This window comes from Anas acuta, chromosome 2 (genome assembly GCF_963932015.1).
Source record: "Anas acuta chromosome 2, bAnaAcu1.1, whole genome shotgun sequence".
Classification (NCBI taxonomy): domain Eukaryota; kingdom Metazoa; phylum Chordata; class Aves; order Anseriformes; family Anatidae; genus Anas; species Anas acuta.
The window spans coordinates 142,904,011-142,926,477 of record NC_088980.1 but is presented as its reverse complement, the minus strand read 5'-3'; the positions used below and the strand labels follow the sequence as shown (position 1 = coordinate 142,926,477).

Here is a 22,467-nt window from a genome sequence, read left to right as displayed (position 1 = left end):
TTCTCACTTTTATCTCCCTTAATGCAGACAAATATGTTAAGAAATGTGTAATAATATTCAAATGGTCAATTATTAAAGCAGTTTTAAAGCAGTTTAAGTGAAGAAAGCTGCTTCCAGTTCACTGAAAACATACAAAATGTTCACATCTGCTGACACAGAAAGGTCTCTCTAGAATCATGAATTGGACCGCTTATATTTTCGTGCTATTCCTCATTTTTAATAGCTCTAACTTCGTCATGGAAGACTGCATTTTGTTCCTTAGTGATTCCTTGGCTAAATCCTCAAACTACTTCTGTGAGGAGTTACAGCATATTATTCTAGGATTAGATATAAGTGATGTCCTAGTGGAGAGGTCACACCAATTTCCCATTGTATCTAGGAAGTCTGGTCAAAATAACCTATTGAACTATTTGCTGATTTTTTTTTAAATGTTACTTACAGATTTGAGATGTTAATTTTAACTACTATCAGGATCAGATTTCACACCTGTAGCATGAAGAGTAAGGTTAAAAGTATTTCCAAACTATTGAAAGGATTTTCTCAAGCCATATGAAAGTGCTCTACAGTGTATAAATAAAAGTTTAATGTGAGCAACATCAACAGATTTGTAAGTTCTCACACACCTTGTCAGCATGACAGCGTCATGAAAAGGTTAGGAAGTTACACTGAGTTTGCAATAGAGTATATTTTAATGTATATTAATTGGCCATTGAGTCTGCAAACTGCATAGCATATGCATTCTATGCATTATTTGCATAGAATTTACACAGAAAATATTCTAATTTTTTCTGAATATCATTTTGCCTCAACTTTGATCTTTTTGAAGAGATTGGTTGAGTTGCTATTTTTCTGAAAATGTTGCATATTAAAACTCTAAATCAAAGTGTATACTTCTGAATTAGATTTTTAATAAAAAATAAAATCTTAACAAGTAGCTGCACTGCCTAATACATTGTTAACTACTAAGAATGAGGTGACATTAGGGAAGTAAATAGGTGAAAGAGGAGAAGAAGATGGCATAAGGACAGAGAAACTAGATCACTACAAGTAGTAGAGTGAGTGCTCTTCCAGCTCTGGATATTTTTATATTAATTTAAAGTTACAAATATATAAAAATCATATTACATTGGAGATACAGATTGTTTGGGGTATTGACTGTAGGCCAAAGTTTAACCTATACTTTAAAACAATGTTAAAAAGAAATTTTCCAAATAAACCATATAAGTGGAATACTGTGTAGGGCACTCTTCAGGCCTCCAACTAAAATAGGATTATGTATGCATTTGGACAAGACATTTAGGAAGAAATACAGTAGAGATGAAGGAGAAGGAGTTGATACCAAGGTCCCTTCATCCTTTTGGAGCTTAGGGAGACATTTTGTCTGGGCTTTCTTCATCTTTCTTAGTCCCTTTCCCACCAGCATCATCCTGCTCACCACCACAGTGGACTTACAGCCCTTCTGCTAGGTGATAGTGACCATGATCAGTAAGACGTATTCACTGTCATTTTTCATCCATGCTATAGAGGGTTGGGTGTCAAGGTAAGTATTACCCAATTCTTGTTGTAGTGTGATCTGTGCAAACCACTGCCTGGTACCAGCTCTTTTGACATGGTGCACAGAAAAACTCCGATGCATAGGGCCATGCATCTCCCACCTCATCTCCAACTCTCAGCGCTGTCTTTCAGCATGTCTACCCCAGAATTTTTCAGGAGTAAGGGATAAGAAGTGCTTTAACAGCTTGGACATTTCATTCCCTTTTAAGTAAACAGGTATAGTATGTTGAAGACTGATGACTTAGTGTGATAAAACAAACCAATTCATAATTTATTTTGAACGTGACAGGCCAGGTACCAGCAGTTTGGTTGACTTTCCTTATTTGTGAAAATTGTAATTCCCATAAAACTCATAATGTAGCTCTTCACAAAAGAAAAGATAAATGTGCATGAGCATGGTCTTGCAGATTTGTTTAATGTCTCTTTTTTTTTTTCCCTTTTGTTCATTATGTGTGTGTTCCATGCAGACTCCCAGGCCTTTAAACATCATTAAGCAGAACAATGGTGAGCAGATCATTAGGAGACGAACAAGAAAGCGCCTTAACCCGGAGGCACTTCAGGCTGAGCAGCTAAACAAACAGCAGAGGGGTAGCAGTGAGGAACAAGTCAATGGAAGCCCCTTAGAGAGGAGGTCAGAGGATCATTTAACTGAAGGTCATCAGAGAGAAATACAGCTTCCCAGCCTCAGTAAATATGAGGCCCAAGGTTCATTGACTAAAAGCCATTCTGCTCAGCAGCCAATATTGGTCAGCCAAACTCTGGATATTCACAAAAGGATGCAACCTTTGCACATTCAGATAAAAAGTCCTCAGGAAAGTACTGGAGACCCAGGAAACAGTTCATCAATATCAGAAGGGAAAGGAAGCTCAGAGAGAGGCAGCCCAATAGAAAAATACATGAGACCTGCGAAACACCCAAACTATTCACCACCTGGAAGCCCTATCGAAAAATACCAGTACCCGCTCTTTGGACTTCCGTTCGTACACAATGACTTTCAGAGTGAAGCTGACTGGCTGAGATTCTGGAGTAAATATAAGCTGTCTGTTCCTGGGAATCCACACTACTTGAGTCATGTGCCTGGCCTACCAAATCCTTGCCAAAACTATGTGCCTTATCCCACCTTTAATCTGCCTCCTCATTTTTCAGCTGTCGGATCAGACAATGACATTCCTCTAGATTTGGCGATAAAGCATTCCAGACCTGGGCCAACTGCAAACGGTGCCTCCAAGGAAAAGAGTAAGGCACCACCAAATGTAAAAAATGAAGGTCCCTTGAATGTAGTTAAAACAGAGAAAGTTGATAGAAGTACTCAAGATGAACTTTCTACCAAGTGTGTGCACTGTGGCATTGTCTTTCTGGATGAAGTGATGTATGCTTTGCATATGAGTTGCCATGGTGACAGTGGACCTTTCCAGTGCAGCATATGCCAGCATCTTTGCACGGACAAGTATGACTTCACAACTCACATCCAGAGGGGCCTACACAGGAACAATGCACAAGCTGAAAAGAATGGAAAACCTAAAGAGTAAACCTTAGCACTTAGCACAATTAAACAGAAATAGGTTTCCTTGATGGGAATTCAATAGCTTGTAATGTCTTGTGAAGACCTATAAAGCACTTCATATAGAGAGCATGCCTTATCCAATATTAAATCCCTTGTTCTTTTCTTTTTCTTCCTTTTTCTTTTTTTTTTTTTTCCTCGTAATTTTTTCTTTTAAATGAGTGGGTTACCAAGAAAAAAAGAACAGTTGAATGGTGGCCAGAAGGGGGAGAAGATAGTGGTATGGGACATGGCCAACCAAAGCTAGCCAGAATGCAGTGAATTATGGCGATTAACTTTGAGAAAATTTTACCGGACATTTAATACCTTTGCTATTGTGTAAGAGACATAACTGGCAAGAGTGCAAAGATGTGTATATGTATATACTGCTGCAGGGGTATAGTGAACATATGCACATTGTATATAAGAACTAGACTTGTTAAATATACAGATGTTAAAAGATCATTTTCTTTTCTTTAATTTGGGCTAATTTCTGCCCTACAACATGCCTTAGGATCACCTTTTCCTCAAAGCTGTGGCAGCAATTTCATCTAGATGTTTCTCAGACTCAGCTGATTTTTAGCTACCATTTTATCACTACATTCTTTCTAGCACACTTTAGTCTAGAAAAACCATTTTTTGCAAGTGAAGTCTCTAATACAGAAGCCACACTCAAGGTTTAATTTGCATAGAACAAGGTAACCTGCTGTATTTTATTTTAATATATTTTAATATATTGCGTTTCTAAACCTTAAAGTCTAAGGTTACTTCTCCACAGGCTTAACATTGCTATACATACCAGTCAATCCCTTCAGTAGACTTATACCAGCTTTTGCTAAGTAGCATTAAATGTCTTCATAGTACTTTTTAATACTTAAAGCTTTGTAAAAACTATCCATGAAGGGAAAGCTCCTCAGCATAACTGCTCAGGGAAATAGGGCTAAATAACTAAATATTAAATAATTGGTTAAAGGTGCTGTTAGACGAGCCTCCATGCTTGCTACAAGGGTGTACAAGAACTGACTTTAATCATTTTCATTATAGTGTCCCAACCAGTAGTTTATTATTTTGCCACAGGGATGTAGAAGATATTACAAGCTACTGGATGCACTGTCAGATTAACTTATTTCATTAAAGAAGTTGGGAGAACAAATAGAAAAAAACCTTATTTTTCTAGTAAATATTAATGTATTACATTTCAAATAATGGTGCCTGACATATTGAATAATTATTTTCTACAGTGTACGTATGCAACAAAGATATTCCATCATGCATTAGAGTCAGTTCTGGCTCTGCCTCGCTGTTTACATTTGCAAATGTAGCAAACAAGGTAATGAAGCAACTATTTCTATTGCAGTAGGTATCTTTTTTTCTGTGTGTGTGCATTAAAGTTGTAAACGATAACATGAAATGAATGAAATTTGTTGATATTAATGGTATGGAAAAACAAGAAGGAAATGAAAATATTTTTATGCCTACTTAGGAAAAAAAGGGTAGCACTATTCATTCCAAGTACTTTTGTATTCTTAAGCTCTTAACTCACATTGTTATGCTTAAAATGATAAACATATATCCTCTTTTTATTGCTTTGTCTGTGTTTCAGAAGAAACATTTCAGAAATTATTTTGATAAGTGCTGTTTGACGATGCAGCACTGATGTTTTATTGCATTCTGTAGTAGCATTGCACTCCATTTTTACAATATTACGCAGTTGCTTTTTTGTTTTGTTTGGGTTTGTTTCTTTTTCGCAGTGCAGGGTCTTAGTTCCTTAAGGTTGGATGGCAGGTGTAGCTCAACTGGTTCATGAATGTTGCAGCGAATGAAGTTTAAAATGTCTTTCTGATATTATGTTGTCTTTTATTTCTCCATTCATGCATTTTATTTTTTAAAATGTTCTATAAAGATATCTCTGGACTAAGTCCTCACTTGAGATTATATGTAAAGGGTCCTATTCTGATCTCACTTACATGCCGCCTTTCTCAGATTTTCATGTAATTGAAACTAAAGCATCATAAAAAGAAAAAAAAGTTCTTGTATTTAACTTACCTGAATCTCACCACTCTCCCTTCTAGAATTTGGTGCACTTATAAGATAGTTAACCAAATAGACAGGGAGGTGGAAGATAAAAGGAGAGGTGATAGGAAATGTCTTATAGGGGTTGGCAAAAGGAAAAACAGGGAGGAACTGGCCTAAACATTCAGCACTTTGATAGTCTTTAGAAAAATGATGTGCCTAAAGCAGCCGGCAATGACCATCACCATGCATGAGAAGCACTTACGCAGCTGATCTCCAAAGGTCTTGCTGACCTTGGCAGTATTTTAGGTGTTACATTTTCACACAGATGAAATGTTCTTGCACAGTTTCTCTGATTTGTTAGGCACAGACAGGCTATTGTTCAGCATTAGGCTTGCATTCCTTCCTGCTCCACACATTGCTTCTATACTGGTGAGCAGCATATGGAAAATCCCACTCAATCTGTTCGTGGTTGAGTTCTATAACCCTTTAATAGTGTTCTAGGTTAGCAAAGGATATTGGGCCACATTCTTTTTCTTCTATTTTTAGATGAATCTCCTGCTTGATACCAGTGCCGGACAACGTCTGGTTATGTTTTTACTATTGTTCTCCAGTAATAAGTTCTGACTTGGTTTTTGTTGATTTATTTTTGTTGGGTATTTTTTGTTTCTGTTTATTTCTGTGGGGACTGAAATAGATTGCCCTCGTTTTGTTACGTCAGGGTCCAGTGTGTGTCCTTTTCAGCTTTTCCAAGAAACGTTAGGCTCACTTAGCAGTAATTTTATTGGCTTCAGAGTTAGCTGCCTGCCGGTTATCAGTAGTTACTGTTTTGACTTACTTCTTCCAAGACCTGCCTGTGGCTTCTTCATGGATGGAAGCTGCATCTTCATGGCAAAATATTTTATGGGGGACATGCGCATTATAAAACTTGAGCACCACCCTGTACTACATAATACCTCTTGCTACTCAGAAGTAAGAGGCCAACAAGGAGAAATGCACCCACCAGGGTTTGGGGATGAGAAGAAATGAAATCTTATGAGTGCAAAGAACAAGACAGAGTTTGGGATATTAATAGTACACCTAGATGGTGCAAATAAAATTTGAGGAAAGTTCATTGTTCTTGCCATGACATATTGAGATGTTCTAAGATTTGTGCTTTGTAAGAAATGGGATTTTGCCATAGCCTGTTCTCTTTGATTGGGATGTGGGGAGCACAGTTTTGTTTCTTAACAATAGAGAGGTGGTTCCATCCCTTTTCCAGACTCCCTTCACAATGGATATAAAGCAAAAGGAAAATAAATCCTGGCACTGAAAAAGAAAAATCTCATGTAATAACTCTCAGGTGGAAACCAGTGTTAGCGCACACAATTAATTACAGCACCCACTGCATTTTGATCAGCTTACAGCACTAAAAGTTAAACTTCACAGAATCATTATTTGTACTCAACATCCCAGTGTCTTCAAGGTGTTGCACTTCTCTCACCAGTGAATGGTTGTTGAAGATCTGAAAATGTATCTCAGATTCAATCCCAGACTAAGCAGAGGGTTCAAAAACAGAGCATGTGGTATCTAAACTTGCAGAGCAGGGCAAAGTTTCCATTTTCTAAAGAATGAACAAACACTGTGTAGTGGGAACCCTCATGCAGCATCTTCTGCAAATCAAACTGTCCTCCAGCTATCACTTCATGGCTCCTGCCCCCTAGGTTAATGCAGTAGGAGAGGAAGGTTTTCCCGAGCACAATTTTAGTAGTTCAGGTGCTAAATTCAGTGCTTTCCTACAGAAGTTTTGCACCTAATTGCCTCTGTGCTGATGAAACTCCTCCCTGAAGTTTTCATGGACCATCCAGAAAGGCCAGGAATAGGTGAGGATGGTGCTGGATATACTGCATCTTTGCTTTGGCTAAAAGATGTACTGGTGCACTTGCTGTCAGTTTTAAAACAGAGAACACAAGAGAGATCTCAAGCAATTGAGGCACACTGAGGTAAGAGACTGTTGTTTTTTGTTTTTCACCTAGAGGGAGAGCAGGACAAAAGTGACCAGTGCTAATTGTATATAGTGCTGAAACGTAGTGGATGTGCAGTGGGGAGACCTGATTTGACACTGTGGATAAGTGCTCAGTTCAGGGACAGACTTTCAAGTCTATCTCTGGATGGGACATTGTTGCTCTGTAATCAAAACTACTTGCTTTATGTGCTGAGGGTGTTGTCTACTATCTGCTCTTTGCCCAGGATGTATGAATATATTCCCATTCTCTCTCCTGTATTGATTTTTCTTGGCTAAGTTAACATGCTAATTCCTAATACTGGTCAGGAAAAGCCAAAGAGATTAGAAGTTCACTTCTGTTCAGCCAGAAGGGTAGCAACATTTCCTTCTGCTTCTGTGGAGACAGTTATGCTTGGCAAAGGATAGCGAGTAATTTGTCAACGTATCCCAAATGTGATAGATAAGTGAAAAATCCCTTCTAAAGTTTTTTTTATTAACTTAAGATAGGCCGAGTAGAATGATTTGCATAATTTCCTCACCCCAGAATAGGATTCCTCCTTACCCTCTTCTTCACAATTTTCTTTCATTCAACCAGCTCTGGAAAGCTAGCAGTTGGTGAGATGCTACCTATACGATAATCACATATAATCCTGATTTACCTCTTTTTAAGAGGATAAAAGACAATAATTTAATGGTTCCCAGCCAAATAAATACTTTTTTTTTTTTTTTTTTTTTTTTTTTTTTTTGAGTACACTTAGCAAAGTAAAATGCTTAGAATTAGCATTGTAACAGCAACCACAGTTTTCTGTGCTGTATCCTATCATTTTGGTGTCTGAGCTCTATGTAGAAGGAGAACAGGAGAAAAGGAAACATCTCAAAATGCCATTGTAAATTTAGCTTATAGAAAATTCACCAGCAGGAAAATGAGAAAAAAAAATAAATAAATAAAAAGTACTTAATAAAGAATGACTTCATGTTGCTAAAAACCATCATTAAACTTGTAGCCCTGATTTGACTCTAGAATGTTGGCTCTTATTGTTTTGTCCTTACAACACATGGATGTGTTTGTTTTTTTTTTCTGTTTTGTTTTGTTTTTTGGTTTTCATAGTGCATGTTCATTTCTACTCACAAACATGTTCTTGGTGTATTTCTTATGCAAACAATCTTCAGGCAGCAAAGATGTCTGTTACATCTAAACTTGAATAATAAAGTTTTACCACCAGTTATAAATCAGATTCATGTCATTGTTTCTGGGGAAAATGTAATGTCACAGTGTCACTACATAGTGGGGTTGGGGAGGAAGGCAATCCAGAGTTGAGCTGTTCCGAGAGCTTGACATGGCCTTACAGCATCTATGAGTAAGGGCTGATGATTTCGGAGGCAAAGGCAGAATTGCACAAGCAATGAATGCATGAAAAGAAAAGGATCACCTTCAAAAATAGATTGGCTCTATTTTAGTCCTGAGTTATGGACTTTATATATCATCGAAAACTTATTCAAGTCAATGACAAGATGTAGAGCAAAAGTCTGTTTCAGTGGATTTTGAACTTTTTAAAATCCTTCATCCAGCAGCTTGTCATTACATTCTGCTGTCTCAAGGTGGAACAAATTTTGGAATAATTTTGAGGATGACATAGGCTGATACTGAAATGTGATCAGTATCCCAGGGTTAACGATTCTACCTTTCACTCAAAGTCCACAGAGGTCTTTAAATAACCCCTGATACTCAGGACTGTGGTTTTCCATCATGCCCGCAACTCTTCCAGGAAATCCTGCTTGCTCCCATCACACAAGTTATTGACTCAATGGTGACTCAGGAACAGTGTGCCACCTACAAAGTTGCCACCACTACTTCCTCCAGCAGCCTTGGAGGTTTCCTCAGAGATCCCAAATAAAAGAACTGGCCATATCAGCTCAGCCTGGCGTTTTTGTGTGGATGAGCTCACAGCCCAGGGTGGTATGGCTCCCAGCCATCATTTCCATTATGCTGTAATTTCCTTTCTCCATAGGTTTGGACTCATCTCCATGGCTGAAAGACTGTTCATCTCATGCAAAATAATGTTTTAAAGTAATACAAAATGGTAAAATCTGTTTATAATGTTAGAGTACAAATGTTCTGGAGCTCAGTTTTAGAAACACCATGCCAAAAATAACTTCCCCCTGAGATTCGTTCTTTCAGACAATTCAGATGCAGACCCTATGTATTTTCAGTCTCTTTTTAATTTCCTGAGATTAATAAAAATAATAACTGTAGTAAAGGGAAAAAAAATAAAATAAAAAGCTTTCAAAGGCAGAGGGAACTAGTTTTGGAGACATAACTTTATGCTTAGGCTTTATGCAGTTTGAAAAAGGTGGTATATGCAAAAGCTAGTCAGTATGAATATTAGGAGACTATATATTTACACATATACACTGTCTCTATATAAGTATGCATTCATAAACTACGTATGTATAGAGCTATATGGAGAGAGAGAGTTTATATATATATGTAAACTGAGAGAGAAGGTTAAAATGAAATAATCAAATATTTTCACCTGTTAAAGGATAACATGAAGATTTACTCCTAATTTGCACTCGTGTTATAGAACTACCCCTTTCCAATGGAATCTGTCATTTATCAGAATCAAAACCAGTGCTTAATATTTAAATTCTGTCTCCATATACTTATGTGAGCTCATAATTGTAAGAGCCAATGACCTCAAATTTTCCTTTGTGGTTGTACTATTTGGATAGCCTACTTACAGTGCTAATGCCTTCCTCTTAACAGCAGGTCCACATGCAAACAGCTCATATAAGTGCACACTGACATTGTTATCAAGTCTTAATATGTGATTATAGGGCTTACATTTGTGCTAAGAATCTAGGGACTTCTTGTTCTAGAAGCAATGTCCTTGATTATTTCCTCTTTAGGTTTTACTACTGCTATCTTGATATAGGTCAGAACTTTTTTGTCCCAGGTACGACAGTCCCAGAATATAAAAGATAATCCATCAGCTATAAGCAGGTCCTGACCCTCATCAAAGATTTATAAACACATCAAGTTAAATAAAAAATAAAAAAATAAGTATAGGAGTAGGAGTTGATGCATAAGAAAACGGACAGAATGAATTAGCAGTGTGTGTGCTCTTTTCTGTATAGAGGAAGGTGGGGGGAGATGAGGGTGCTTTCAATATTATACTCTTGCAGAAGATATTGGATAGTTATCATATAACCTAATTTATTTATGAATCACAGAAAAGTAACTTCTGCTTTGATACTGTCTTTATAAAGTTGTGTTGACAGTAGGTGGGGATATAAAATCAATGAAACAGCAGAATGTCAGTGAAAGAGTTCAGCTGATGTGTCCATACGGTAAGTTTAAACATGATGGGCAATTACACTGGACAGCTGAAACCTGATGGAAGTAGAGTTTATACTGACACCAGCTTCCATTGATTTCCCTGAAGTGTCTGACTGATCCTTGTGTGCAGAACACCAGCTTCAGAGGGACCTTTCTGAAATGGAAGTGTCTTCTGCACATCCAAAGGAATAGAAGTGTCTTTCACACATTGTGGTTACAATGTCAGTGGAAGTGTCTGATTCACTTCCAAATGCTGCTGCGGAATTGACAGCTTAATGGTGAGATTGATATGGTGACAGTTCTGTCACGTAGCTCAGAACAGCTCCATCAACACTGATACAACATCAGTGGAGCTGGCCAGAAAAGAAACATAACCATCTAAAGGAATAGAAAATAAATATACTTAAAAAGAACAAAGACTGCTACAACACTGTATAAAGATGATGACTTAAATCTGCCACAGAAAGGCTAAGGTTTAACACTGTTTTGCAACTGTAATGCAGCTTCTGTGGCCTTACTTCGGTGTAATCATTTCATTTATGATTTGCAGTAGGAAAAGGAAAGTCACAACGTAGACTAGGTCTCTCCTCACTCTATCATTCTTTTAAAACAGGACAATAAAGAAGTGCAAACATGGATTAGGAAAACTTTCTAAATTATCATTTAAAGGAAGGGAACTAGATTTTTTCTTACGAGCTGTTTTTATTAAGAAAGATTCTTGCAAAGCAAAGTTAGATTTTCTTTCCCTTTTTGAAAGTAGGATATTCTCCATGACTGAATCTGATAAAACTGGGAACAGATTTCAAGGTATGAGGGTATGAGATGTGGAAGCCTTTCAGAAATGTAAGGTGTTTTTTCAAAGTTAATGTTCCCAAAGGGTTGCATTCATGTTGCATACTATAAAACCCAGCTGTAAATACATATTATGAACCACATCTTCCTGTGCATTCTGTCAAATGGGCAGAGCAGGAGCTTATTAGATGTTCATAGCCACCCTCTGGAGAGGTGCAGCCTGGATGATCTCCAGAGGTCCCATTTAGCCTGTGTGATTATAAAGATTCACAAATATAAATAAACTGTGATTATAAAAATTCACAAATTCTGTCCATATTTCTCCCTTACCGGTATGGCATATGTGCCATACTTGGAGACCAAGTACAAAAAACCCAAAGCACATCTGTAGATGGAAACAGTGGAATGTATTGAGAGCTCTCTAATACATGGACCACTAAGAGACCCGTGCTAGAAGCAAGTACAAAGTAGCCCATGTTAAACACATGACTCTTAACAGGCACATAAAGACTTTTCCATCTATTTACAATTCCATAATAACTCATTGCAATAAATCTCTGTCAATTATACATTAAGTCATACAATGAAGCATAAGATGCTAGACTGCTGATGCACTGACATCACTATCATACCCATCAACCAGGTTAAATGGCTAACTTTTGTATTATCTATAAATCAAGCTGGGAATATTCACAGGCATTGGATAATGACCATCTTCAATGTTTAGTGGCTAAAGCAGTCCCTAGCACACTTTGGCTGGGGCCAACTACATGCTTCCAGCCAGGTGCTGGGCACAACTGGGCAGTTAGCACTGAGGAGACCTCTCCAGGTTCTCCAGGGAAGGAGTATGAATGGCTCTCTGTTACTTTGACCCATTCTTTTGAGGACAGTTTGCCAGTGAAAAGCACTAGGAGCCATGGGGTACATCCTGAGACACTTACTTAGGCATGGATAGATTTTGGGGAGCAGCACATTTTCAAGCAAAGTATGTGCCACTGACTTCAGACCAGAGAATGGCCTTGAGCCTTTCTGATCACTAACATAGTCACTGCCTCTGTTTACTCATTCCCCATGTTTGATGAGGGTGGCTGGGGCAGTTTTATCTGATTTTCAGTTTCTGAAATCTGCTATACTTGTCTGAGTTAGCTTTAAAGATGGAAGCACTTTTAGGTCCATCTTTTGTATACATCCACTTAACTAAGGAAGGAACTCACTGGTAGGGGGTATTCTTATTCTTTAGCTCAGTTGTAGACAGTTACACAATATGTATGTAACAGATGTCTGCACTTGATCAAATAGATCATTCTCCTATTTTCTCCTGTCTTACATTATAAATTTTGTGGGCAAATCTTCAGCTTCTAGTAATACAAATAAAGAGGCAACAATAATGAACATTCCCATGCTTCCAGTTTCCTAGAACTGAACACGACTATCCATTCTAAGCTGTTATAATTACAAACAGTTTTGAAATAGACCAATTTTTCTTGCACAGAAAAGGGCAAAGATTTTTTGTTGTTGTTTAATGCAAAATGCTTCAGATCTGTTATGAAAACTTGTTTTCTGAAAAAGGACTTGTTTCAGCACATGTTTTCTGAGCTTTACTTTGAACTTCATAAGTTTTATTTCATTTCCCATTCTAGGAAATTTTTGATTTGACAGTAGAAAATCCCAGTCTGTGTCTATATTCCATATATAGATGAGTATTTTTGCAAGTTCCTTCATGGAAGCCACTCTACATAAAAATCCGTAGTTATTCATTAAAAAAAAAAATATAAATCTAGATTTTTTTTTGTTTGTTTTTTTAAACAAATCATATAATTCTTGTCTCTGAAGATGCACTTATTTTCTGACATCATATATACATTGAAAGCCATAGATTGCTGTGATGTTTTCATATGGTGTTATGCAATATCCTCTTCTGTGTGTGCTAGACAAGTTAGTATATCAAAAACCTTTTCAGGAAAAGCAAACAATTAACTATTATATACAACTTGTTTCAAGTTAAGTACAACAAAAAGCAACAGAGAAGTTTACTCACATACATAGGCCACTTAAGACAGCTTTCTCCTTTTCCAGAAGAGAGACTGTGTTGCTGTTGAGAAGACATGGAGTAACACAGAACTCCCAGAATTACTGGCATATATTAAAGGACAGGCTTTACCCTGCGTACAGTCTAAGATGATAAAAACATTTGGCCACAGAATAATGACAGAAAGCCTGTCATAATAATAGAAAACGTAGGAATTTCAGATTGGAACATACAGACTGCAAAAAATATTAATGGAGCAAGAGTGAGATGGGATGTTAAAAAAAAAAAAAAGGCCAATATGTCCTTACTGAAGGTTAATCATAATGAGAGCATGAAGCCAATTAATGCATAAGTATAGCAAAATTCCAGGGACTTTAGGAAGTGTTGCATATGACCACTATCATACAAGATATTGTCTAATTTTTGGAAACATGCCTTGGAAGAGTCAGGATATTTTCTTACTATCAACTGCCTGAGGCCACAATTTCAGCAACATTTCAAGCTGGAGATGAAGCAATCCCACTCCTATCTGCCCTGTGCTGCTTTCTTCTTTCTACTTGCACAAGTATTTGTGTTTCCATGAGATACACCAGACTGGGGAACTAATTGTCTCTCACTTGTCCCCTCAAAAAGTGACTTTTAATTCCCTGATCTAGTTCACAGAGCAGTGACAAAAACACCTGTGTCAGCAGTGAGTATGTGGTGGTAACATGAGCAGTCAGTGATGTGGAAAAGGCAGTATGGGGTTTTTCTTCACAGCTAATGTCAGTCTGAAGTTTTTAGAAAACTATAGTCTGTGGGACTGTGTTGGCCCTGGTTAGAGCAGATTCTCAGCTGTGCATCAAGACTGAATTTTGTTGCTCAAAGTCTGTATGCAGGGTTCAGGGTAAAACTTCAGCTGCAGCTCCCTGAAGACCCTCATTTTCAGCCAGCAGCTGCCAGAGAGAATCACAGAATCACAGAATTGTAGGGGTTGGAAGGGACCTCAAGATCACTGGGTCCAACCCCCCTGCCAAAGCAGGTTTCCTAGAGCAGGCTGCCCAGGTAGGCATCCAGAAAGGCCTTGAATATCTCCAGAGAAGGAGACTCCACAACCTCCCAGTTGGCAGCCTGTTCCTATGCTCCATCACCCTTCATGTGAAGAAGTTCTTTCGCATATTGGTGGGGAACATCCTGTGATCCATTTTGTGGCCATTGCCTCTTGCCATGTCCCTACAAACCTCTGAAAAGAGGTTGGCCAAATCCCTGTGTCTCTCACACTTAAGATATTTGTAAACATTAATAAGATCCCCTCTCAGTCTTCTCTTCTCCAGGCTGAGCAGACCCAAGTCTCTCAGCCTTTCTTCATAGGGAAGATGCTCCAGGCCCCATATCATCTTTGTGGCCCTCCGCTGGACTCTTTCCAGGAGATCCCTGTCTTTTTTGTACTGGAGAGCCCAGAACTGGTCCTACTGGTCCTTGTTCCTCTGTGACCATGGCTTTTATTTGTCTTTCAGTGGCAAAACCCCAGTCAGTCTGCTTTTCCTAAGTCAGCAGGGATGGTCAATCCTGCTTTTTTTTTTTTTTTTTTTTATGCCTGACTGTTGCTTTGTGCAAGTGCTTACTTTGCCCGTGGCAGTGGTAAATGCAGATAAATGGGTTTCATGTATTTCTAAAATGTGGGCAATCAAAAGTTTGCCCACTTCTCACTGTTTGTCCTGAACCACTACATCTCCGTTTTTATTGCTACACTGCCCTTGAACTCCACAAAGATGTGCAATGCAGACTTCTCACCAAAACGAGCCACTACAGATGAGATGCACAAGGAGTTAAAGGGAACTCGATGGGGAAAGTTTCAAGGGTGCCTCTCTTCTTTCCTGCAGTTATCTGTTTGACTTTATTTTGTTGGAAGTTTTTTTCCTTTCTTCCCTCTCTCTCTGTCTTAGACATTTTTGATACCACTTTGCCTCTTACAGCTCATCATTGATCACTGCATTGTTTGCCTGAGAGCAGCCTAAGAATGCTAATTTTGCTTTGACAGTCAGACACTCCCAAATATCCTCCCTGGTTTTGCCTATGCTGACAATGAAACATTTGATTTGGATCAAAGTTGAAGTCTGTCTTCATTTCAGGGTATTCCTCTTCTTGTCACTTCTATAATTAATACTGATTTATGAAGACAAAATTTTATGATAGCTCATTAGACACCTTAGTGCTGATACTTGGACTCCTCAACTGTTGATGCACCAGGTGACACCAGTAGATTGGGCAGACAGAAGAGCTGTGGTTGGGTGCCTTTGCCCCTCTGTGCAGATGATGGGTAGCAGCAGAGTCAAAATTCAACTTAATTTTGGATTTTGGTCTTTTAAATAAGAGCACGGTTTGATAAATGGACAGTGCTTGGTTTTAAGTTCTTTCCCAATGTGGTTACCTCTAAGGATTCCATCTCTGAACTCTCTCAACTATTTATTGCCACTGGGTAAGGGATTAATATGGGAGTAATGAAAGACTCACTGCCCCGGCTGTGTATCTTCCCATTCCCGCTGCAGCAAGGAAACACGGCAGAATAGCTGGAGTGGATTTATTTTGACATCTTATCTAACTGACTTTGTGATTGTAGTGTCTTACAATACTGGAGTGTGCTGTGAAATGGGAAGAGTACCTCACAGGAGGCTGCTATCAGCTTTCCCAGCTGCGTAGGACCTCTGGGAGCATAGCAAGGGCAGGTGGCTGGGTCTGTGGCGTGCAGGGGACACAGCAGCACAACACTCACTCACTTGGATCTGAGGATGCTGAATCTGCTTTGTCCTCCTGCCATACACCTCCTGCTGCCCATGTTATCCAGACTCATCATACCCATACTCACCATACTCATAGTCACATTCCATACTGCCATACTCACTGCATCTCTGCCTTGTGCAAAACCACCACCACCAGTCTTCGTTTTGCAAAGTGTTTTCATTGAGTATAGAGGACAGAAAGAAACTGGTGAACAGAGAGGAAGCAGGAAAAATTAAGAACTACAGATCCTGAATATGATAAAAACACCCCTCTGTAGTAAATTTTAAAATTATAAGACTCCCTGATGTCCCACTGAAAGCACAGAAGCAGAAAGGAGAGAAGGAACTTTGACCAAACATTACCAATCTGTAGCATTACTCCATATATACTTCAAGCACTTAGGCTTTGAATGAGTATATTTTGAGTCTTTATTTTAAAATCAATGATATAACCTGCTTTTTCAAGCTGAAAAGCTTTTCAGCTAGCCATCTGAATGGCTAGCTTTTTTTTTTTTTTTAGGTATCTGAAGTTGTATGACTGAAAAGTCATGAAAAATCTTGGCCTAAAATATTTTGAATGACTTTCATAATTAACATCATGAGGATTTGGAGACTGGATAATGAAAAGAAAGCAGAAACATGGCAAAGTTCATTACTGTGCCTGTGTTACTGTGTTTGTGATTTCATTGAAATGAATCTTAAGGAGTGTGCAGGATGGGTTTGCCTGACCACTTTCTTATACTGACAAAAAACACAAGATCAACATACCGTCTGATAAAATCTGAAATATAATTTCTGCTTCTCAACATGGATTATAATAATTTTGCATTTTATTTTTAAAGTGAAATCTTATTAATTTTCTTCAGCGCTTATTCACTGGGAGGTCTTCAGAACCCTGTGAAATGCAGCTTTCCATAAAACATTCTGGGTGAGATATCTAACACCGGTGTTAGCAGCAGTGAACTTAGTCAATTAGAAAAGTACATGAAATTTAGGCTTGAAAAACATCAGTACTTTAGCCAACATCTGGCAAGCCTATAATTCCTTTTCTTATGCTCACAAAATGTGAAGGAAGTTCAAATGGTTCTCATTTATAGCACTATTGCCTCAAACATATTGAGTTAATGAATCTGCCTGAAGAACATGAGCAAGTGGAGACAAAAGCCAAGACATAATGGTTGAATACTAGGCACAGGTATGCACTGAGCTAAAGAGTATCTTTGTTTCTCAATGCACTACTGAGATAAGAGAAAAATAACATTTAACACCTCGATTTTTTTCAGTCTCTCACAAACCTTTCTGGTTCCAATGACCAGGTACCTTGCTAGAGTCACAATCTGCACTTATTTCATTAACCCAAAGAACTGATGTAATTTACTGAATCAACATAATTTCCTGTAGATTATGGGTTTCCTTGATTCTCAGAGATTTCTTGTTGTAAGTATTGATTATTCCCAACCCTATTTAATTCATAAAGCCTGGCCAGAGCTCAGCACAAGGGAAGCAGGCCTGCCAATAACGGCCAAAGAGAAGATGTTTGATGGGCCATGAGCCTTTGCCAAAAAGCAAACAGAAATTAACACTCCCCCCTTTCTTTGTTTTATGTTGTAGCTCCCTCTGGAATATGCAGTTTTCCAACTGGTTTCTCCTTTACTTGAGTACCTTCCCTCTTGTTAGTTTATAGATGGAACTTGTAATTTCCCAGCCTTACTCACACACTCCTATCTTCAAAAAGACAGGATATGAACACCCATTGTGCAAATACTGCTTAAACTTACTATTATATTAGAATATAGTTATAAAACCATCTTATTTTCCTGTAATGTCAGAGCTGCCAATACTGGAATTTAAGTGAAATGTATACTGTGACATGAAGATATAAAGATGTATGAAATTACTTAGATCAGCAGAATGAATTCGTATTCCATATGATGTTCCACTACTCTAGATTTAATTCAGGCAAGCTTTCTGAGCTAAACATTTAATTCAGAGGTAAGGGGTATAAAAATGCCTATGTTTATCTGCATTTGTTCATGTATATGAATTAACTCAGGCACATGCACTTTAACATCTGCTAGAGGAACATTATTGTTCTTTAAATCTGAGTAAGTGTTCTTAATTTATTTATTCTGTCTTGTTTCTGTAGTCTTACACTAAAAAATAACCTTTCTTTTTTATTCCCTCTTCCCCCTTCCCCAGCAGGATATTAACAGTATTCTCCCAGTTTTAAAGATTGTTGTCTCTAATTTACCTAAGATTACCCCTGGGACTGAAGAGAGCAATTTTTAAAATTATTTAGTTAGTTAGTTTTACATCACAGCTAGCTAATAGAATCAGGTATTAATAAAAGTCCTTTAAATTACTTATGTAATCATTAACAATATCTCACTTATCACTAAGTTTTACAGTTCTCTGAAACTTTAAAGTGCATTATAATTTAATCTGAAATTATGGAAAACAATAACATAATTAAACTTACATACAGCTGCCCAGAAAATTTGGTCAGTGTTCTAAATTACTCAGCTTGGCCTTTTTTACTGCTACATTTCAGTGCTGCCATCTTGGGCAAATCAGCCTCAGCAGTAAGCTCTAGTTTCATCTTCCATTTTCATCGGCTAACTTTGATCTACCCATGTCATACAGAGTATTTTCCAGATGGCAAATACAATTATTCAAGTCAGATGAATTTTCAGGAAAAAAATACATGTGATATATGTCCTAATTCATCTTGTATGTCTGTCTCATGTATAAAACAGTGAAGAATTTGGGTAAATGCAGATCTTCATTTGCTGGATCATGAAGTAGTCTCACCTTTTTTTTACTGCGTCTTATTTTTTGCCAAGAGAATGGTATAAAGAAAAAATGTTTCTGTAAACAAAGTCTTTGCCAGGCTTCCCACTGTACACATTAAGTCCTTATATGCTGTTTCAGTCAGTGATTTTAATGTAATGTTTCCAGGAAAAAAAAAAAAAAATCTTAATGATATAAAATACTATATTACTTGATGAGACTAAAAATTGAATTATGTTAAAATAGGAATACATCTAGACGTTTGAGAAGATTGCTTTTTTACATTAGTAGAAGTTAAGTTTCAACCCAGAAAAGATTCACAAATCAAGGAGTCAAACTTGCCTATAAGGCACAAAGTTAGTCTGAGAAACACCCTTTCTGTTCAGTTTCACCAGAAAACTGTTCGTTTGTTTGTTTTGTTTTTAACCAATGTAAATGTGAATCTGAGAATAAGGAATAGAGATTGTTAACCATATCCATAATATCCCAGTCTTCGATGGATGGATTTAGGTCATCCAGTCATGCTATAGGTGATAATTATTAACTGACTGTATGTTAAATATCAGGTATTTATTTTAAATTTTGTGTGGTATAAGACCTTCCTATGGAATAAATTGAGTTGAATTTTATTAAATATTAATTAGAAATAATCATATTAAGCATATGAAAATATTTTTAAATAGGCTTAAAGTCCATCAAATAAAGTAAGCTGATACATCAATGAATTATCACCACTCAGATATTTTTATTTATTTATTTTATTATAATTATTTATTATAATATTGCTTATTATCTTGCTGAAAAGCCTAAAGACCAGAAGACTATATAGGAAAAAAAATAAAGATTGAAGATATATCTATAATGAAGATTGGTCCAAACAGGCTTCATAACAGACCTGTTTTTTTGGGACCTACCTCATCTTTACCTGCGTAGGATCTTAAGGTTTTAAAAATTTAATCCACTTCAGAGCGATACGTTGTCATTACTATAATATGTGTAATTGTAATTAGAGTGTCTTTTTAATCTATTGAACATCTCCCCATACAGTCCCAACAGATTTAAAAAAAAATAAATTATTTTTTGAACTTAAAAATACAACTCTGTGTGTGTGTGTGTGTGTGTGTGTGTGTGTGTGTGTGTATGTTGCCATATCATTTCTATGATTTGATTTTGGTCATAACTATGAGCTAAAAGATGTGTCTAAATGGATATGAAATTGATTAAGGTGATTTGGGATGAAAGACACAATAGAAATGTCAAATATATATTGCTACTATTCACTTCATTAGTGGATGAAACTAGCAAAGACTGTCTGCAGTCACCTTTTCATTTAAGATTAAGATCGTTTTCTTAATTCTTTAAAAAAAAAAAAAAGATAAATGATATCACATCATTAGCTGGAAGTTGTCTCTTTGTTTTGAATTGAAAATATCAAGCTTTTTTTTTTTTTTCTGGAGACATTGTTGTGAGTATATGTGAACTCCTCTGTGTGTTTCAGAAAAACAACAACAACAACAACAAAACTTGCTGGCATTCATATGGTACTTGAGAGATTAAGTTCATTTTATTTTCCTAGAACACCAACTATAAATGGTCAATAGTTTATTGACAGCATCACTCTAATTGTGGGTAATTTTCCCTCTCTTTTCAAAATAGCTGTCATTGGTTTGTTTCTCAGAAATCTATTTGTCTATTTGTCAGCAATTTCAACATTTCTTAGAATTCCTGCAATGAGTAATCCCGGCTAGGATCTCAGTATGCTTCATTACAAAATTGGATATTATATTATTGCCATTATTCTTTGTCTAATATTTGTTTAGTACCTACAGTTCTGTTCTGACAAACAAGAACATATAGGCAGTCCATTTTCTGAATTGCTTCAGCTTTAAAATCCAGGCACGCTGAAGAGGGATGCACTGGGAACTCCAGAAGTAAGGATGGCTTCTGGTTAAGAGGATTGCTTGCAGAGGTAAGTGCAAGTGGTAGAAACTGAATCTAGGATTCAGCTTTTTAAATTGCAATTAATCTTTTTGTGAGTATTGTCAAAGAGGGAAAAATCTTGGCCCTGTTGAAGTCAAGGGCAAAACTTCAATTGGTTTCAGTACAGCTCTTTCCTCTGTAGGATTTAAGGGACTCAGAGGGAGAAAAAATAATATTGGACTGACTGGAATTCGGTAGACTTCCCAGAAAATGGATCAGGGATAAGTTCATCATCTTCTGAAATATAAGATGCTGTTGCCTATGTCTGGACACAGAATACTAGTCTAGGCAGGCCCTTTGATCTGCAGATGTATATAAAATACTTTCTGCCTCCACAGCAACTTCTAATCATATTTTTCAAGTCTTGTAATCTAGCCAAAACAATAACAGTAAATCATTGATATTCAGATCTTAGGCTTGTATCACAATAGACAGGCAATTCTCCTGAAAGATCTAACTCATTATATAGGCTGACAAGGATTTGATCAGTGCTTTTATTACGCCTAATGTAGTTTCTGCATTTGAAAGAAATGGCTGTAAGAATCTTTGAAAGATTTGAAACCACTGAATAAAAGCTCAAAGACAATTTTTTTTCCTCCACTGCTTTCACTACTTTCTTAATCAATGATTTCAATTTGTCATTGCTAATGGCATTATCCCTGACACCTTCTCCTGTGACTTTTTTTTTTTTTTTCCTGTTTAAAAGCTTTCGCTTCTATGTCTGCTATTTACCCTTCATTTTCCTTGTTCCACTGACAATTGACTTTCTCTCAGAGTATTTTCCCTGGGCTTTGCTGGCTGGATAATGGTTTCAAAGAACTGAGTGTCAGCATGGTACTTCTGCATTTCAAACAGATGAGGTGGACTGGGGAGGGATCCGTCACATTTTAGTACAACTCTCTTTACTTCCAGTTGTTCCAGTCTAGTGTGGGACATTACAGTAGATGCACCTAATATCAACATTTGTTCATAGTTACTCAAAAAGACCCCCTCTCAAAGAAGTCCTAGGATTGTCTGTTGACTTTCCCACATGCTTTGTGATGACTTTCAACTAATTATTGTCCATTAATTATTTTTTTCTCCTCTGCTTCTAGTCTATTAAAAGTAAGTAATGAAAAGTAAGTTGAAAGGTTCTTGTGTTTATATTCCCTAAATGCCAGGTTTTGCTCCTTTGAATTTACCTTTACAGTATTTGGGACTTGTGTTTTAGAAACAAAATACTCATTCCTGCTTCTACTATAAAGACATTTAAAAATGAAAATAAAGCAAAAGCAAAGCAAAGCAAAACAAAACAAAAACCAACAACCCAACAACAACAAAAGAAAACCCTACAATCTTCTAAACCAAAGCACTCTAATAATTTTACCCAGGTGAAGATTTTCTCCCAGACAAAGATATTTGAATTTATGTCACTGGTCAATTTATAGGTGATGCAACTCAATACTGGTATTTATAAACAAATCAAACAATACCTTATGTTACGTGATGATTTTGTTTAAAAGCGATGCATTAGTATCCAAGAAGACTGAGCAAATTGAACAGAAACCTCCTTAGGGTCAGGAAGATTTGTCAATGACATTAGCAGAGTTTTAAGATTTCTTCTTCCCTTCTGCCAATCTCATCTCCTTATTCTCTATCTACAGACTGATATGGTTCAGGTTGGACACTGTTGTTTTACTTAGAGCT

General features: G+C 37.1%; 1 protein-coding gene across 8 annotated transcripts in view; it reads left to right on the top strand.

Moving 5' to 3' along the window:
• TRPS1 (transcriptional repressor GATA binding 1) overlaps window positions 1-8,321 on the top strand; it is a 213,663-nt gene extending 205,342 nt beyond the window's left edge. For all 8 annotated transcript variants that reach the window (XM_068672528.1, XM_068672536.1, XM_068672533.1 and 5 more), the window contains one exon: window positions 2,022-8,321. In XM_068672528.1, coding sequence (XP_068528629.1) covers window positions 2,022-3,083 — 1,062 coding nt within the window. In that variant the 3' untranslated portion in view covers window positions 3,084-8,321. The remainder of the gene's footprint in view (window positions 1-2,021) is intronic.
• The last annotated feature ends 14,146 nt before the right edge of the window (window positions 8,322-22,467 follow it).